This window comes from Idiotropiscis lumnitzeri, chromosome 20, assembly GCF_059441095.1.
Source record: "Idiotropiscis lumnitzeri isolate Australia: NSW breed Sydney's pygmy pipehorse chromosome 20, RoL_Ilum_1.0, whole genome shotgun sequence".
In the NCBI taxonomy this organism is placed as follows: Eukaryota; Metazoa; Chordata; class Actinopteri; order Syngnathiformes; family Syngnathidae; genus Idiotropiscis; species Idiotropiscis lumnitzeri.
The window spans coordinates 8,642,610-8,660,751 of NC_142410.1; the positions used below are offsets into that span (position 1 = coordinate 8,642,610).

Here is an 18,142-nt window from a genome sequence, read left to right on the forward strand (position 1 = left end):
AAATTCAATGAATAACAATTAAAGTTTTATTTTCTAAATACTGTGCTTTTGTTCACTTTCATTTAAAATTAAATTAATTTTTTTTTTTTTTTTTTTACCCGATGAGGTGAGGTTCCCAAAACATTCCATCCATCTGCTTCTGGTCCGGCCCCTGTGTCAAATTTTAGAACCCATTGTAGCCCACCAATCGAAAAATTTACCCACCCCGGATTTAGACTTTCTTTTGTCTTTCGGGTCACAACGGAACCATTTTCCTCAGTGATTGTTATGGGCATTGTGGTATTGTGGTCATTGAATTTAGTGTGGCCTAATGCCACCATTTATTTGTTTTTTTTGGTGTTTGTTGGTGAGTATGTTTTTCCTGCACCCTACTGTTTTATTTCACCCAGGAACACAAATTGGAGCCAGGGGAGACTCAAAGAGCTATCGAGCTGAGAAGTCAAGCAAAAACAATTTGTCTGAATCGGCCGGATTGGTTCTTTTTTTTTTTTTTTTTTAATACTAATTTAGGCCTCAGCCCCCTTTTAGACTGGGAAATCACGTGACCCACGGGGAAGCACTCTGTCTTTTGGGATGATAGACAGCTCTGCAGAGAGGAAATCCGCAAACAAATTGAACATTTTCGTGCTCCGAGATTCTGACTTACGCTCCTGCAAATTGACCAATTAGTGTTCAACGACTTTAAGTCCCGCCTTCTCGACTGTCAATCATTACGTAGACAACCTCGTGGTCGTAAGCAGTGATGCTTACTTATTACTGGTTAGTTTACAAACCAACCATGACTCATCATTGGCTCTTGGTTGATCAATCCAAACTTCAAATCATGAAACATCCCGACATTGAATTACGTTTCAAGTTGTCGAGTCCAGCCAGTGCGTTTCGCTCCGCTGGTGAATTTTGAGTGAGACGCTCCGAAGAAGAGCAACTTTCGTCTACGTCCCACAGACGGAAGGATGTGGCGGTTGACAGCCGAATGTCTTGTGGGTCCAAATTATTCCACCTTTTCTGTCAGCCTCTCATCACGGATTCCGTTGGATTGAAAAGGCGGAAAATTGTCATGTTTCATGAAGACAATCCGCTAACATGTCTGGCTTGTTGCTCCTCCTCCACGTCTTCGTTTCCTTTGTAGCAATTCAAACTATCCACCGGTGGCTTTTATTAATTCATTGGGCCAAGCTGGAACCCACTTTTTTTTTTTTTTCTTTTTTGGGAGAATTCGTGAGAGTTCAAAGGTGATTAAAGACATCCCATCAAAAATTCCCCCACATGACGGCGTGAAGGGCCACATGTGGAAGGGAAATCTCCTTAATGAGTGAGACAGCTGTGAGCGGCCCTCCCTCGACAGAGCGTCCATCAGTCTGTCGGGCTTCAGTGACGGGCCGGGAGACACCGGCCGACACGTCGGGAGAAGAAACGAGCCGAGTGGAGGATGACTGATGGTGTAAGTTTTGTATCTGCGCACAAAACCCGGCCGGGAAGAACTTGTTGACACTCGGGAGTGGAAATTAGTCTTGTGAACGGTCCCACCTTGGGCTGATATTAAGAATCTAATCAGGCTTGATGTATTCAGCCCTGTGAGCTGAATACTTTTTTTGTGGTGGAAGGGTACCGAAAGAGCAAAGTGAGAATCCATGCGGCCCTTCGATTGGCGGACAAAGACGAAAACCCCATTTTTTGGATCCAGTTGCATGGCTAATTTGAGGCGCTAATTTGGCCAATTAGCTTAACAAAAAAAAAAAAAATCATACCCAGGGACCACCAAAGAGTTGATTTGCATATTCCTTGCCGCGGAACTGTCAGTCATCCCAGTTTTGGGCAAAGTCCTTTCCCAGTGGGTCGCCAGGCCCGAGGTAAGATTAAAATTTACACTCTGCCAAATTCTAACGACCGTTAATCTGATGAGGGATTTGATTGCTGTTGCCTGTTCTGTTACTTTATACCCATGCTTCTCAAATACTTTCCCCCCCCCCGCTGTACTACAATAAGGTGTAATTAAAAAAAAAAAAAAAAAAAAAAGTGTAATTGCACATCCACTCCAGTAGATGGCAGTGGCGCTCTCATTGCCCATTGTGAGTAGCGAGTAACTCTAGTGTAGTTTTTTTTTTTGCAACTAAAATGCCGTTATTTATAGTTGCAGCGAAGAGTGGGTGGTGTGGGGGGTGGGGTAAATTATTTAAATTATTTTCTTCTGGCTTGGGGGCGGGGGGGGCGTGACAGAAAATAATTGAGAAGCACTTTGAGTTATGATTCCCATTTTAGCAATTTTTTTGTCATTTGTTTCTGTGCGCTGCATCATGCTAATGATTTTTCTAACATTTTGGTTACCTTGTGTAGCATTTAAAACATAAATAACGGGGGTTGGAGACAAATAAATGTCTCAACATGCGAACCAATGTCATTGTTGCTGCTCATCAGGTTTAACGGGACTACAAAATGTGTCCGGTGGCTAAGTAAGAAGAATTCTCATTGGTCCTCGTGCCATCTGTGTATCCCCATCCCCGCCTCTAATTGGCCTCATGGCTCTTCTTCCCGTCGTGATAATCTCTCGTCAACCATCTGTTGTGCTTTCCTTCCCGATGCCTGATTCTCGTGGCAGCTCAACCAGGAGCAATGATTAACGAATCTAACCTTTGGTCAGTTTACACATCGGTCATTCCCGACTCTTCGTCCGTTGTCACTAAGAATTGAATTGATTTTAATCAAAGTCTTAGCCTGGCTGCAACTGAACAGGACAATCCTGAACTAATTTCAGTTGGGGCATGGTGACTCAAAAATAAGCAGCACAGATGAAGTAATTATAATTTCCGAGAAAAGATGATGTAATTATGTCACAACCTACACGAGGATTAAAGTTCAAATCAGTCATTTGCAAAGACAAAGGAACAATAAGGGAAGCAAAATAAGTTTCGTATGATGAAGAATTGCACCGTGAATTATTGATGAGAATTTTATTGCCAGTAATGTATTCACGCGTACACATCTTGCACAGTCGGATTAAAAAAGGAGGCGGCGACACTTCTTTGTGACATTAAGCAATTCCAGTCCTGTGACACCAACTAATTTTTTTTTTAATTGATATCTGACACAAGATGGACAGTGGTGAGCAAATTTGGGCATAGTTGACCAGTAGTAATTTTAACTTAAATATTAACCTTCCAAAATGTTATTTAAAACAAAAGTCCTATTGCCGTTGAGTGATTTTCATGCTAATCCTGTTGCCATAAATGTAAAAAAAAATAAAATAAAATAATGTATCCTCTTGATTTCTATTGCATTTTGCTAGATTAGTTTTCATTATTGAACCCACTTAAATTAATGTGTGTTAAAACGCACACTTAATTTACCTTTGCCAAATGTGCATTGCGTTACATCTGCAAAAAAAAAAAAAAAAAATGCATGACTTGACTTTTTGCGTCGTGACATCCATTAACCCTTAAAATGCGTGACCTTTTGGAAGCGTCTGGCCTCTGAACTGAGGACAATTGAGCTAGTCAACCCCTAAATAACTTCACCGCCTCATCTCGATCACATTAAATTTTGAAGCGGCTGAAGTAATAAAGTTAGGATTGATTGCTCAGGAGCCCTGCAGCTGCTTCGAAGTAATAATGCATCTATCCGTAAGGTGAGAGGCAGGGTTGACCCTCGACTGGTCGCTAGCCAATCACAAGGCACTAATAGACAATCATTCATATTTAGATTTGCACCTATGCGCAATTTCGTCTTCAACTCACCTCAAATGCACGTTTTCGGCAAAGTGGGAGCAAGTTGTGTCCGTGTAATTTAGTCATCCAGGTCGTGGTCATCTGGAAAATTTGAATCAATTCAATTCGTCTGCTTTTGTTTGTTGAACATGTTTTTTTTTTTTGCAATTACTCCGAAAGGCTTCCTCCTTTCTAAAATTTAGGGTTACCACAAATGTATAGTTGAACAACTTTTGCGTAGCAAAGGCAATAATACGAGAGTTATCGAAGGTGCAAAAATGGAGACAAAGTTGGCAAAGTGATTGTTTTAATATTTAATTTCTGCAGTCATGTTGGATGTTCATACACAGCGCAATACCCCCACCTAGTGGTTATTTTGCAACCATTCAAACTCATTTACAATTTTGTACAGCAACGCCGTTTACACAGAGTACAGATCTGTGCTTCTTTTACCGTTTCACATTTTTACGTTGACAATGTTTACCGGTATTTTTGCAGTTTTTATATTTTTTAAGGATTTTATAAACGATCGATTTTATAAACAAATTGAGATTGCCATTCATTGCGCATGTCGATGACGTGGCGACGATACCCCGACCAAGAATGCGTGCGTCACGCGGCGGAAGTCGAAAGACGGCGTTGTCCGGAATAAAGAAGTCGCTTTCCAAAACGAGCGTCAAGTTTGAAGTGTCTTGATATTATATGTGGAAGAAATTGCATATTCAAAATACCAGAGCATATAAAAAAAGCAGAAAATAGTTTAAACCGTATTGATAATAGTATTATAGGTAGTGTCGGTCAGTCAGCGCCGCTGGTGTAGTGGTATCATGCAAGATTCCCATTCTTGCGACCCGGGTTCGATTCCCGGGCGGCGCACGGAATTCTTTTCTTTAAGTTTTTTCTCAACAGCGCTATTTAAAAAAAAAAACTTTCACAACAACATAATTCGAATAACTATTTTCGCTATAAAAAAAGCAAAACCATTTAGTACCGTAGTCGTCACCTTTGAAGCGTGACGTGTTCTGTGTAGCGACTGCATGCACGTAATCCATCATCAAGACGCTATTAACACACGCTGCACGTAATCGTTAAAGAGTTACACTTCAACTTTACATCAAGTCATTTAAAATGCATTCTAAGCATGCGCCACTCAATCATGTGTCGTAGTAACGAGCATCGCCTGGTAACTGCGCTTCCAACCCAAACAAGTCAGTCCAAATGGCCAAGTCTCGGAGTTCTCCACTTCGCCAGCCGGCGTGCAACAACGCGAACGAGCCGTGTGGCTTGTGCCCGTCCTGCCTCTTTTTAGGCCCCAGAACCAGCCAGCCCTCGCCCACGCCACTAAACCTGTGGAAGATTTCGGACGAGTCCCGCCGGAGTTTCGTCGTGGGGCTGCTGGTGCGGTGCGCGAGCGTGCCGGTGTTGGAGAACATCCAACGGTCGCTGCGCCTCACATCGTGGAACATGCTCAGCTACGCACCGGCCAAAGGAAAGACTTTGCCGGAGCTTTACGCGCGGCTGGACCGCAAGACGCGTCCATCGTCCTTGATCCGCGAGATCTGGGACTGGTTCGACGGGAGCCCGGAATGGGTCCAGACGCGCTACCTTTGCCTGTTGCTGCTCCGGTGCGACCCGGAGCTGCTGAATATGGCCAAGAATCTCATCGGCGTGGTCGTGACCGGGCTTCAGCGACAGCTGGAAGGTAAAGAGAAAGACATTGCACCATGTTTGGCCCGTGTGGACATTTCAAGTAGTGCAAGGTAACACAAGAAAAGCAGACTTTGAACTGAGATGCATGCATCCACCTTTTTTTTGGAGCCACATGCTGCTTCACTTCAACGAAGACATGATTATCCAATTATTGAATTTCTGATGTGATTTGCAGCGGATAGCTCTAGTAAACAACACGACCAAGCCAGCAAGGACGATTCAACGAAGGATGCGGTTCTTCCTGTTCTTCCTGTCCCACCTGGATCCTCGAGGTCTTTATTAGGCCTCAGCAGACCCCGAGACTTCATTGGCGGCCTTTCCGCCGACCTGTCCAAGAAGATTTTGGGTACGTCCTCATCCACAAGTCACTCTCACACCTTGTCTAAGAAGCGCCTCTGATCCAAAGTCAAGTTGGATTATATGTGGATGTTGTGTGTGGAGTCAGGGCTGCTCGACGAGGCGATGCTGAAGCGCTGCATGAAGGTTTGCAAGCACTGGAAGCTCCTGGCGGGGGAGACCATGGAGGAGATTCGTTTCAGGAAGCTCTACCAGGAGCAGGTGGACGCCATGATGAAGGTGAGCGCGGTGGCGTTGCAGATGATTTTGGTCGTTGGCGGCAGCGTTGTGACCCGGGTTTGCTTTTTTTTTAGCGCTACAAAGGCGTTCACATGGTCAGCCCTTCTTACGCGAGGATGGTGGATGTCGCCGTGCCGGCCGGGAAGCACGAGAGCGGGGAGGTGAAGTCGTCACATGTAAGCCGTTGGAAATGATAGAATAACACTAAAGTGAGGTGTGAGGTTTTTTTTTTTGTTTGTGTTAATTTTACTTGTAAAAAAAAATAAAAATAAATAACTGAAATTATTTAGCTAATTAGAACAGTGGTTCTCAAATGGGGGTACGAGTACCCCTAGTGGTACTTGAAGGAACTGCAGGGGATTTGCAAGGTTTTAAATAAAACAAACATGCAAAAATCTTCATAAAAATAATTATTGAATTAAAATATGAGGTCATAAAACAAGTTTTATGTTCAGTAGGCTATTCAATATAATTATTTTAAAAACCCAGATTCCCCCCCTCAACCTAGAATGGTTCGACCCAACTTGTCAGGCACCACCTCTCGTTACCTGCCAATCACTTAAAGAGCGAGTTAAGGGGTACTTGGCTGAAAAAAAAACATTTCACAGGGAGTACATCGCTGAAAATGTGATTTTACGTGCGGGCAGAAATGGGAACCCGTCTTAGAATCTGACATGAATGAGTGGTTTTGTTTTTGCAGATGTGGCCCTTCGAAGCGGCCTACGCCAACATCAAAACCAAGACGGTGCGGATGGAGGAGCGCAACATTTACTGCGGCGCGTATTTCACTTCCGTGTTGATTGACAGGTGAGCAGATCGTTGCTAGAGATCAATAAACCCCCCAAAAATCAAAATGTATAAAATGAGGCCCGTTGAAAGACGGAGTGAGTCCCAAGTGGCATGATCCGCACTTTGCCCACCCTTTTTCTAACAGACGAACCAAGCCTTTATTTTTGACCACCTCATGTCACAGTGGTACGTTGCCTTTTTTTCAGCGAAGACCCCCACCGCGTTGTAGACTACAAGGGCGGACCCCTGCTGAGCTCGGCCTCCAAGGACCGCGCCGTGCGTCTACTCTACGTGGGGACCGCAACCAAGCAGGTTGGGTTGATGAAGGGCCACGTAGGAAGCATCCGCGTTGTCCTGTTATGCCCCGAGCGGCAGCTGGTCATCACGGCGAGCTGCGACACCAGCATAAGGTGGGCGGGGGGGGGGGTATTTCCGATTGTTCGCTACCTCGGCCATTTTGAGTACGATATCGTCCAACTGTTTTGTGTTTCTGTATCACAGGTGTTGGAGCGTGAGGACGGACCAATGTGTGTTGGTGTTATACGGTCATTCCAGCATGATAAACTGCCTTGACATCCACGCCGATAGACTGGTGTCAGGTGCCAAAGACTGCACCGCCAAAGGTGAGTAGTCTGAATTTTAGTTTGTGTTACAAAGTACTGGCGGGAAACTTGGTCAGGATTAAATGGAACCGAAATGGGTGGAGTTCCTATGTAGAGGAGCTAATTTGTGATGATTGAAAGTTTTGAATTTGAATGGTTGTGATATGTGGCGTCCCTCAAGGGTCAATCCTTGGTCCCCTTTTGTTCAGTCTGAAAATGTTTCCCGAGGGTCAATATTGGCTCTCATGGCTGTGTTTTTCAATTTGGGTTGTGTTCATAACTAGAAAAAAAATGGCTGTGTCTCAATCTTCTTTTTGTCACTCTGCCAGTATGGAGTTTGCAGACAGAAAAGCACCTGGAGGACTTTAACTTCAAGCACCGCAGTTCTGTGCGCTGCGTGAAGATCAACGCCACCGCCGTGTTCAGTAGCTGCGACAGAGGCGTCGTCAAGCTGTGGGACGCCGAGAACGCTTCGCTGCTCAGGGTGAGCCGTCTCGCCTTCGCCACTTGCTGACCCCCCCCACCCCTCATCCCGCTCTCGGAGGTCCGTGCTCATCTGCGCTGGTTGCTAGGTAATCGACGCCCACAGCAGCGCGGTCCGATGCATGTTTGTCGACGAGTGGCACCTCCTGTCCGCCGACACCAACGGACAGGTGATGGCCTGGAGCAGCAGGTGTGAAACCAAAGGATGCCTCATGACCGTCAGTCATCCGAAGTACGCATTGACCATCCGGAAGTCGATCCAGTCGAACATTACGATGCAGAGAATCCTTGCGAGGGACGAACGCATCTCCTCTCTGCGATTTCCCCAGGGAGGTCAAGTCTCTGACTTTGGCTTACCTTCGAGTGGTCACGGGCTGCGTGGACGGAAAGATCCGCATTTTCAACTTCCTGACGGGAGACTGCCTCCGGACCATCGTGGTGGAGGCCGAGACCACCGGTCGCATGCTGTCGCTGCACTTCTGCGAGAACAAGTTAGCCTCGACTCGCCGTCGCATACGCGTACGCATTTTATTTTGAAAAGTCTCCCATGCGCTTCCTCGTCTTTAGCATTTTAGTCAACGCCACTTCCTGTGTGAAGCTATACCAGTTTGCGAAAGTCTTTTGGGATTACGACGAACCGGCAGACGAGGGGAGTTCTAGTCTGGATGCCTTGACGCCGCCAAAACCGGACCTTCCCTCCACCTCTGCCAGGGCAAATCGTACGACTACAGAACAAGGTGAATAACTTCAAGTAAAGTAGTCTGTGTCGCATTTCCTCCGCTCTAACTTTTGTTGTCTTCCCGCAGTCACACAGCAGTGGCAAAGCCTACTCCAGCCTTTGACGCCCGAGCCCGGCCAGCGAACGCGCTTTGTGGAGCCGCTCAGCAGCCGCCGCTCGGAAAACAGCCCGGTACTCTGTCAGCGCCGCCGGCCCATGACTGTCCAGAACCCTCAGCGGCCTTCGAATCAAAGTTTTCCAAATCGACTTCCTCACCTGCCGAGAGATCGCACGATGGGCAGGAATACAATGTGACAGTTTGTTGGTGCAATTTTAAGTGACCATATTATGGAAGATAGACTTTTTTTTAGAGTTTGTAGACCAATAGTTTGGAGTGCCAAGTATGGAATTATACGACTGCGGACATTTTTATAGTTAAATTCCGATTTCTAATAATGTGTCCATGAACAAGGTTTTGTGCACTTTCGCCCCTTTGTTACGAAAGACTGGGGCTAATTTACATAACACAGCAAGTTTTTAGCCACGATTGACATGCGGCCAAAGCACTCATGTCAAAGCCTAAAAAAAACAAAATAAAAAAACCAAAGCAGAGCTACATTGTTAGCACAGATTAGCATTAGCTAAAAGTGTTACCAGGATTAGCTACTTATAATTTCGTGAGTTGGGCACTTGACCCTTTTTTGCCGGTCAGTCCCTCGCCCTGAGGCTGCAATCTCTGTTCCGGTTGCGGCCTCGAGTTTGACGAAAGCAGGGCACAGATGAGCAATATTATTTGAAAAGAGAAAAGTAGCGTCCAATGAAGCTGCACATTTGGAGTTCTGATTACTCGAGAAAAAAAATGATGCTATTAAGCGCCATGAAAACGCATTTTGGTATAATCAGATAATTTCACAGCCTGGTAGTGCATCACAGCGTCGCCCTTTTACCACGGATCACAACTCCGCCGAAGGACAAAACGTGCAGCTCGTTAAGATTTAGCAGGCCAAACGTGTATTGAGACTATTTAAACATTGGTCTTTATCCGGAAGAAAATTCAAAGTCAAAATAGTCTTTGACTTTATACTTGATTCTCGGTATTCACATGCCCCAGCAATGCACTAGAATAGTTAATCAAATCGCCACTAGATGTCAGTATTGTATCACTGAATGCTAGATTGTTAATGCTGATTATTTGATTCGCTATTTTTTTTTCAATCATCTCTCCCTGATCATTAAAAAAAAGACATTCGTCTTTCATTCATTCCTTTTATTCAATTTTACCAAAATATCTATTCCTATCTTCATGGACAGTTGAGATAGAAAGCCTGCAATTCCAAGTCATTTCTAATCATTTGTCCCGGCCACCGAGCGCCTGCCGTCTGAACCGGAAAGTTCTCAGTCGTTCCTCACAAGTCATTCCAGAAAGCATCTTTTGAAGATCTCTTCGGCTTCTGGTGGAAGATGAAGTGAAGTCATCATCAGAGGGATGGGGCGACCCCCCCCCCTCCCTCTCTCCTGCCTGCCCCCTCACCGCCACTCTGCCCTCTTGGCCCGCTGCCTCCAGGGCGTCATTAGACTTGAGGATCAGGGGTGGAAGAACCCCGCAACCCCCTTTTCTTTGACGGCATCGGAACAGCTGGGAACAACAAAGAACTAAGGTATAAGGCCTCTTGTCTGTGGGTAATAAGTGCAAAATCCCAGCAAGAAAAGAAGGCTCTGGTTTTATGTATGCATGAGGAAAAAGTTTGACAGAATTGACAGGTAAGGTCTTAAAGGTCATAGGATCAAGAAGGAATCTTTTGCGCACCCCCTTCTGTGAAACCGCATCTCCAAAGGCATCACACATTTGCATCACAATTCATTTGTCAAATAAATCCCCCCCTGCCCGGTTTTGGTCACGATGTGTCAGTGGTATGCTTTGACCAACAAATCTTCGTCAATTTGAAGGTGAAACTCGTCGGGATAAGTGGAACGCACAGGGTCTCGCGATAGTGTGGGCTGCAAGTGATTGTCGTTATGCATTTAACAAAAACTGGGTGAGGAAGGCCACATTTGCAGGCAGTGTTTGCAGGTTGCATTTGAAGGCTTCATTTATAGGCCACATCGAAATGTTGCGTCAGTAGGTGGACTCACATGAATGCCGCGTTTGTAAGGCACATTGGAAGGCTAACTTAAGAAAAATATTGTAAGTTACATTGGAAGGCAACATTTATTGCCCGCATTTGAAGGCTGCCTTTGAGCTATAGGAAATAGCATCACAGTGACAAAAATAGGAGGCTGCATATTTAGACTGCAATTAAAGGCTACATCTGAAGGGTGCATTTGAAGGCCACAATATTTGAAGCTTGCATTTGAAGGCATAATTTGTTGAGGGCTTCATACAAAGGCAGCATTTAATCTGAATATTTCAAGTCCACATTTAAGAGAGAGAGGATCATAATTTTGTGAAATGAAGGTAGCATTTGAAGGTCACGGCATTTGAAGCCCGCAATTGAAGGCAGCATTTGTTGTTTGATAGTGACAGGGTTATATTGATGCTTCTTGCAAAAACATCTTGAAACATCTTGTAATGCAATTTGTAGGTGTCACATTTGAAGGCAAAATACTAGCAAACACTGAAGACTCGAGCACATGTCACATTGCAGTCTTTATTATTCCACAGCTTGAAGTGTAGTTTTCGCATTGTCCACTAGGGGGCCAGTTTTAGCAACAGATTGAATTTGAAAGCCTTGACTGGATTACCAAGTGTGATAGTTCGACTTGCATTTTTTGACAGACTGAAATATAACCTTGTAATCAGCCTCAATGTCGTCACTATATGCTTTTTATTGTCCTGAAGGCAAAAAAAAAAGAAAAAAAAGTAACAACAGGCCCATGTGAAAAGAGTTCATTATGGCGGCGGCGCGGATTCACGCCGCCATTGCCAACAGCTCCAGACGCACGGCGACCAGCGTTAAGTAGTCATAATTTCACTATTTTCTCACGCGTAAATGCGGAGACGTGAGAGTCAAAGGGCAGCTGCGTAAAAGTTCCCCACGCGGAGGTCATTTGGTGCAGTCGAGGGAGTTTGGGGGGGGGGGGGCCGCCGTGGAACAAGAAGGCGATTCATGGAGGGTGAGCGGACTTCCTCGAGCACGGTGAGATTTCGTGTCACCTCTTCTTTGGAGTTTGAACGACATTGCTAATGCTAATGGACGTTAAAATCTTTGTCATCTCGATTAAAGTTTGCAACTTTATCTGTTTTCATCGTTCACTTGTGGAAAAAGCAAATGGCCGCATTTTTTTGCTTTTATTTATTTTTGTTCTTTCTGAAAAAAAATAAATAAATAATCCGTCAAACTGAATTGTATGGCCTGTATGACTATTTATTTTCAAGTAGTGGCCTCAGCAAAACGGTTGCGGCAAGGAAGGTCAAAGGTCAAAGGTTAACGTGTCGATAAATCTCTGTTTTTGCGATGGGCAAACGGGCATGGCGTGTTGATCGCTCAACGCGGTTGATTGCGTGAATGCCTTCTGTGATGTATGTTGGGAAATGTGAGGAGTTTCTGCTTCAGGGGGCGGGGCAAAAGTGGTGAATACCATGTGACAGGAAGTGGAGCTTCTGCATTGTGACTGTTGGGAACATTCAAAGATGGCGTTGTTTTAAAGTCAAGCTAGCTGCTTAAAATAAGCAGAACTTGGATTCAATACGGGACAAGACGGAGAAGATTCACTTGGATTCATCTCTCTTGGCGTCAAAGTTTTTTTGATTTCTAGTTTAGATTTTTTTCAGTGTTTTTGTTTGTTTGTTTTTCCACCGATGAGCTAAAGAGGAACACAGTGCAAAAAGAGACAACAAAGGTAAGGTTGAATTCAAAGTTTATTGTTTTGAAGTTACTTGTGTGTACACTTTGGTGAAAGTTGCAAATGTTTACTCGACAATAATTTTTGCAGTATTTAATAGACCAGGAACAGTTTTATTTGATGAGCCACTCAAAAATAGAATTCTTGTAAAATACTGAAATACAACTTTAATCTCACAAATCATAATTTTGCAACTTGTTTGTTGAAAATGAAAAAAAAAAAATGTCTAAAATTGTATGTAATTTTTCTGAGGAAAAAATATTTTTTTATTCTCACAAAATTAATGTTCTTTTTGCTGATATTTTTAAGCATGACTATACCGATTAATTTAAAAAAATTATGAAAGAAAAAAACATCTGACTGAATTTCAATTTAAAGACACTTAACAAAAAATATGACTTGGTTCTCATAAGATTCCCACTTTCTTAAAATAAAAAAAAAATACTTTCACAAAATTCCAACTTTACGTAAAAAAAAAGTCAACATTGTTCTTTTTTTTTCTTTAAAATACTCAATACTTTGTTGTGACAAATGTGCTACTTTTTCCTTAAAAAAGAGTAAACAATCTCATAAAGATTCCAATTTATGAAAATCTGACTCCATTTTCAACATCAGATTTTCATCCCTCGAAAATTTATATTCTCAGTCCCCCCCCCCCCCCAAAAAAACTTTATATAATTTCATTCTAGAATTTTTTTTTTTTAATTTCAATTGATAAAATTATTTATCCTCATAAGCTTACATTTTTGGCAGGGGGAGTGAGGGAAAAATGTGGCTTTATTTATTTATTTTTAATTTTTTTTTTCCTCCAAAAATATATTCTTGCAAGACTTTTCTCCGGGAAAAAAATCAGTCTGGGGAAAAAAAAAATAAAGATTTCTTGTGAGCGTCGAGGGAAAATTGCGTTGTGCTGACATGTAGAACGCAGCACACGAGGCCTTCTGACCGCAGTCGTGCTCATACGAAACATTGAGCCGCCTCGTTCTCGCGTACTTGAAATTGTAGCATAGAACACGACATCATAATATTCATAATAAGACATTATTATCTGCTGTGTGTAGTCCTGAGAACACACTTTTCCCTTCATTTTCATCCGCTCGAAGACGATGACGGTAAACACTAACAGCTGCCCGTTGACAAACGTGTCAGCGAGTCCTCGGCGGCTCGTTTCGAAGTTTCGATGTTGTTGTGGCCGTCGATTTCATCTACAGCTGTTCAAACACGCCACTTCACCCCAACACATCGCCCCCCCCCCTTTTTTTTTTTTTTAATTATTCCAATGTGTCTGTCGCCTGTTGGTCTAATCCGTCAAATCAGGACAGTCATCCGTTTGTCGACTACCGTATTTTTGGGGCGGACATTTTATGGACATTTGTTTATTATTAGTTGATTTATCCTGATTTTCAAATGCTTGCGCACGTTCGGGGTCGGAGGTGTTGAACATTCTCGATTAATGACGCAGAGCCATACATCTGTTTGGCCTCGACTGACGTGTGCGTTCTTTTTGGGAGGTGTCAATTGATTTACATGACGGAGTTCAATGCGGTGAAAAATATTTATCAGGGCCTCAGCAAAAAAAAAAAAATTGAAATAAAAGTCAACCCTCAAAGCCAGTTTTACATACTAGTCGAGTGAAATTTGGTGGGCGTGCCGATCACGAGTGTCAAGGAGCCATGTTGAAAAGACACAAGAAGTCGGACATTTTTAACATTTCCGAGGATCCTTAAATGATAAACGTACTTGAGAGATTTTTGTCTGATTGCTACCTAATTTCAATATTGTACTCGAAAAATGGAAAGCAAAGTTGCAAAATGTACATTTTTCATCGCAGAACCTGATGACTATACAAAATCCCCAAATTAACTTTAAGAACCTAGAATTTTTATTAATTATTTAATGTGACTCTCAAAGCTGGTCTCATTTAGCGACGTGAAATTTGGTAGGTATGTCAGTAATGAGTAGGCCAAAAAATGTCGCAAAAAAAAAAAAAGGTTTAAAGATATAAAATGTCAGCCATTTTAGTTCAAAAATATTTTTTTATCCCAAAATACATTATTTTTTTATCGAGAAAAAAAAAAATTTCAGACATGATTTAAATTTTTTACAAATAAAAAAGTATCATGAGATTTATTTTTCCAATTAATTTCTTCTCCAAAAATACAAATATATTTTTAAACACTCACAAATTGAAACAATCTAACTTTATACTCATAAGGGACAATTTTTTCTCCACAATATTTCTTTTTTTTCTTGAAAAATACTTTCCAGCTGTTTATTTCCCCCCTTGCAGTGATTGATGAACCCTACATATAATTATAACTTTTTTTTCCTCCCCCACATCTGTAATAGCTGTTAGAGATTTAATTTGGGCTGAGGAAAAAGTGGGTAAAATTTGGGTACCATAATGTCCGATCTTGAGCAGAACACATTTACGGTTCTCATCTGAGTTAAAAAAAACAAAAAAAAACAAGTATCAGGTGAGAAAAAGACGGAAGCGATATGGTTGCAGCTGCAATTTTAACGCATACGAGCATTTAAAACGTCTCTGTGGTAGCACGCTGCTTTTCTTCAACAATAAAAGCGCAAAACAGGAATGACAAGGCAAAAATCGGCCTTCCCAAATGTTGGATCAAATAAAGTATGAATCGACAAACAAATTCAGAACTTCATGGAATTAAAGCCCGGAGATTCCAGGAGCATTTTAGGGAGAACTCTTTCCCAAACACAGGAAATCCGACACCCGGTGATCGTCTGGAAACATCTTTTCATTCCCCGAGTGTTTGTATAGCGAGCGTCCCGACGAGGCCACATCAGACGCTGCAGATTGCGAGTTGCGGTTTGCCGCCCTTTGGTGGAGCTTCACGTGGTTTGAATTAACTGCAAAAAAAATAAAAAATAAATTTTGACTCCGGCAGGTCGAGAAATCGTCGATTGGGCCGTCATTATCGCAATGACACGCTCGGGATCACCGACGTTGACATCGACAGACGTCATCCGATACGTACAGTCGACTACACGGAATATTACGTCAATTTCAAAATGCATCCATCCGTCTTTCACCAGTCATCTGTGCGTTCTTTAATCCAGTCTTTGCATTCTTAACCGTCATTCATTCCCAGCCATGGGGGTCTTCAATCCAGTTCCTCGCGGGCTGCTGTCCTGCCTTGATTTCCTTATCCCTACTGGAACCCACCTGATTCAAATGATCAGGATCGTGATCTAGCATCTGCAGACCTTGCGGATTATCTGATTATTTGAAAGGTAGGATGTCGGCCCTTGAGGAACAGGATTGAAGGAAGCTGGTTTAGGGATTAGGCCTTTGGTTTTCGGGTAGTAATATTTGTGCTTGGTGTCTGCATTCCATTTTATGTTTGAGGTTACTCGAAAACGAATCCACCAAACACCACAAAGAGAGTGTACGATGGTTTATAACAGAGGTCTTCAACCCTGTTCCTCTAGGCCGTTGTCCTGCCTGTTTTCCAACTCTCCCGGTTGCAACACACCTGATTGAAATAATCAGGATCAATATCTAGCTTCTCCAGATTATCTGATCGTTTGAATCAGGGGTAGATGCAAAACAGGTAGGACAGAAGCCAAAGAGGAACAGGCTTGAAGACCGCTGGTGTGGGGATTAGGCCTTTGGTTTTTGGGTGGCAAGCTTCTGCTTGGTGTCTGCATTCCATAACGTTAGAGGTTACTTGAAAACAAATCCACCAAATACCATGAATTGGCTAGACGATGGTTTTTAACAGGGGTCTTCAATCCTGTTCCTCTAGGCTGTTGTCCTGCCTGTTTTCCAACACTACCTGTTGCAATACGCCTGATTCAAATGATCCGGGTCATTTTCTAGCTTCTGCAGATCTTGCTGATTATCTGATTATTTGAATCAGGTGTGCAGCAGGGATGGATGGAAAACAAGGCCCGTGAGGAACAGGATTGACGACTCCTGCTTTAATACATCCATTCATTTAAACATACATTTACTACGTCTCAATTGGTCTTTAGTTTGCAATTTACTCGTTAAAAAAAAAAAGAAGACACTCACTAAATAAAGTTGAGTTGAGTTAAGTGAAATTCCATTTTACAAGCTGGAAGATCCTCGGATTCCATTTTACCGTCCATCTCTCCCCTCGTCAAATCCTGCCGTAGGATTGTAATTAACATCTGTTGTCCAATTTTCCAACCACATAAAAGAGTCATAAAAGGACGCGCTTATCGCGCTCAGGAATGGCGTGAAATCAGCGCCGAGCGGATGCCGCCAATGGATATTTTTCCTGCCGACGGTGTCTAATGGCTTTGTCGTGATATATTAGTCCGTCACGTCCCCGGGGAGTCTACCCCAGATCCCCTCGCAGATCCCGCGCAAAACAAATGGCAATTTTGCGACGGCGGGACACAAAGCTTCATCCTGCCCCGTCTATTAACCCCTATCACAAAGCGCCCACACACCGCAGTCGGCGTTTGTCGGCGTCCCGCTGACAGACAGGAAGGCAAGTTTGGGGAGGGAGCCAAGCGGTGACAGCCTTTGGAGGGAAAATGATAAGGAGGCGTGCAGAGGAGAGGAGAGCGGTCCCGGTGAAGAATGAAGCTGCCATCGCGAGTGCCAGAACTTCTCCGACGGGACATTGCTCATCCCGACCGCCATGTGTCACAACAACAGCGCCCACCCCAAAAAAAAAAAAAAAAGTGGAGAAATTTGAGAAGGACATTAACCCAAAGACAAGAATGTGCCAAATGAAGGTGAAACAAACAACTTAGCAGACAAGAATCTGACCCGACCTGAGATGAGACGCAGCTGGGCCCTGATTGGTATCATCTGGCCCGGTCGTAGGAGGTAGAATCGGAGTCTTTTTCATGATTGAGACCTTTAGCTTTGAATCCAAAAAGAAATTTCGATGAAGAAACCAACAAATGGGATGAAGTCAAGCTGCCTTCAAGTCTTTCAAAACGGAGCAGCAGGAATTCTGGAATGGGTTAGTTAAAAACAGAATCAGACGTGGTCAGAATTCGAGTTGTTTTTTAGAATGGGGTTGAGGGTACAGGTTCTGGTTTTGGATAGGCTTGACTTTTAGAAGTTAGAGTTGGGCTTGAGGGTTGGGGCGATGATGGTACGAGGATCGACGACTTCAGAATGATTTTGACGGAAAGACTCTAAGGCAGGCGTGGGCAAACTACGGTCCGGGGGCTACATGCGGCCCGTTAAACGTTTTAATCCGGCCCGCCGAGTTTGAAAAAAATTAAATGAATAAACCTTGTTAATATTTCATTTTCTAAATACTGTGGTTTTTCAACAACATATATAGAGGTTACCAAAAACTCCATCCATGTGGTCCTGGTCCGGCCCCTCTGTCGAATTTTAGAACCCATTGTGGCCCCGCCAGTCAAAAAGTTTGCACATCCCTGCTCTAAGGTTCTTAATGTTTCACCTCCTGGTCGGACATTCTGGGTCCAAACAAGTCTGATGTATAGCGTCAAACAAATCAGGGGTAGACTCCAGGAACAGGACAACCCAATAGAGAGAAAACTGTCCTGATCCTGCGACTGTCTCGTTAGTCCATCAAGCTCAAAAGCTTCCAGCTGCGCTGGTGAAGATGCAACCACGGGTCATGGAGGAATCAAGGGATCAAGCAGAAGTGAAATGTCAAGACGCTACACGAGCGAGCAAATGTCGCACATGCGGCTCAATCGCTCGACAACTGACGAGGGCTGCCACGTGTTCC

At 43.5% G+C, this 18,142-nt stretch overlaps 2 protein-coding genes and 1 non-coding gene across 3 annotated transcripts in view; all 3 read left to right on the forward strand.

Moving 5' to 3' along the window:
* Window positions 1-4,506: 4,506 nt before the first annotated feature.
* Window positions 4,507-4,577, forward strand: trnag-ccc (transfer RNA glycine (anticodon CCC)). The gene has a single exon. It is a non-coding gene; the product is annotated as a tRNA-Gly (tRNA).
* A 22-nt stretch (window positions 4,578-4,599) lies between these two features.
* fbxw10 (F-box and WD repeat domain containing 10) lies at window positions 4,600-9,841 on the forward strand. Its single transcript, XM_088284567.1, has 12 exons — window positions 4,600-5,403; window positions 5,587-5,757; window positions 5,857-5,987; window positions 6,062-6,163; window positions 6,688-6,794; window positions 6,983-7,186; window positions 7,278-7,399; window positions 7,708-7,862; window positions 7,951-8,093; window positions 8,191-8,352; window positions 8,429-8,598; window positions 8,668-9,841. The coding sequence occupies exons 1-12, from the start codon at window positions 4,920-4,922 to the stop codon at window positions 8,892-8,894; spliced, it is 2,178 nt and encodes a 725-aa protein (XP_088140693.1). The 5' UTR covers window positions 4,600-4,919; the 3' UTR covers window positions 8,895-9,841.
* Window positions 9,842-12,189: 2,348 nt separating this feature from the next.
* cox10 (cytochrome c oxidase assembly factor heme A:farnesyltransferase COX10) overlaps window positions 12,190-18,142 on the forward strand; it is an 84,548-nt gene continuing 78,595 nt past the window's right edge. The window contains exon 1 of the mRNA XM_088284734.1: window positions 12,190-12,419. The gene's annotated coding sequence lies outside the window, so the exon portion shown is untranslated. The remainder of the gene's footprint in view (window positions 12,420-18,142) is intronic.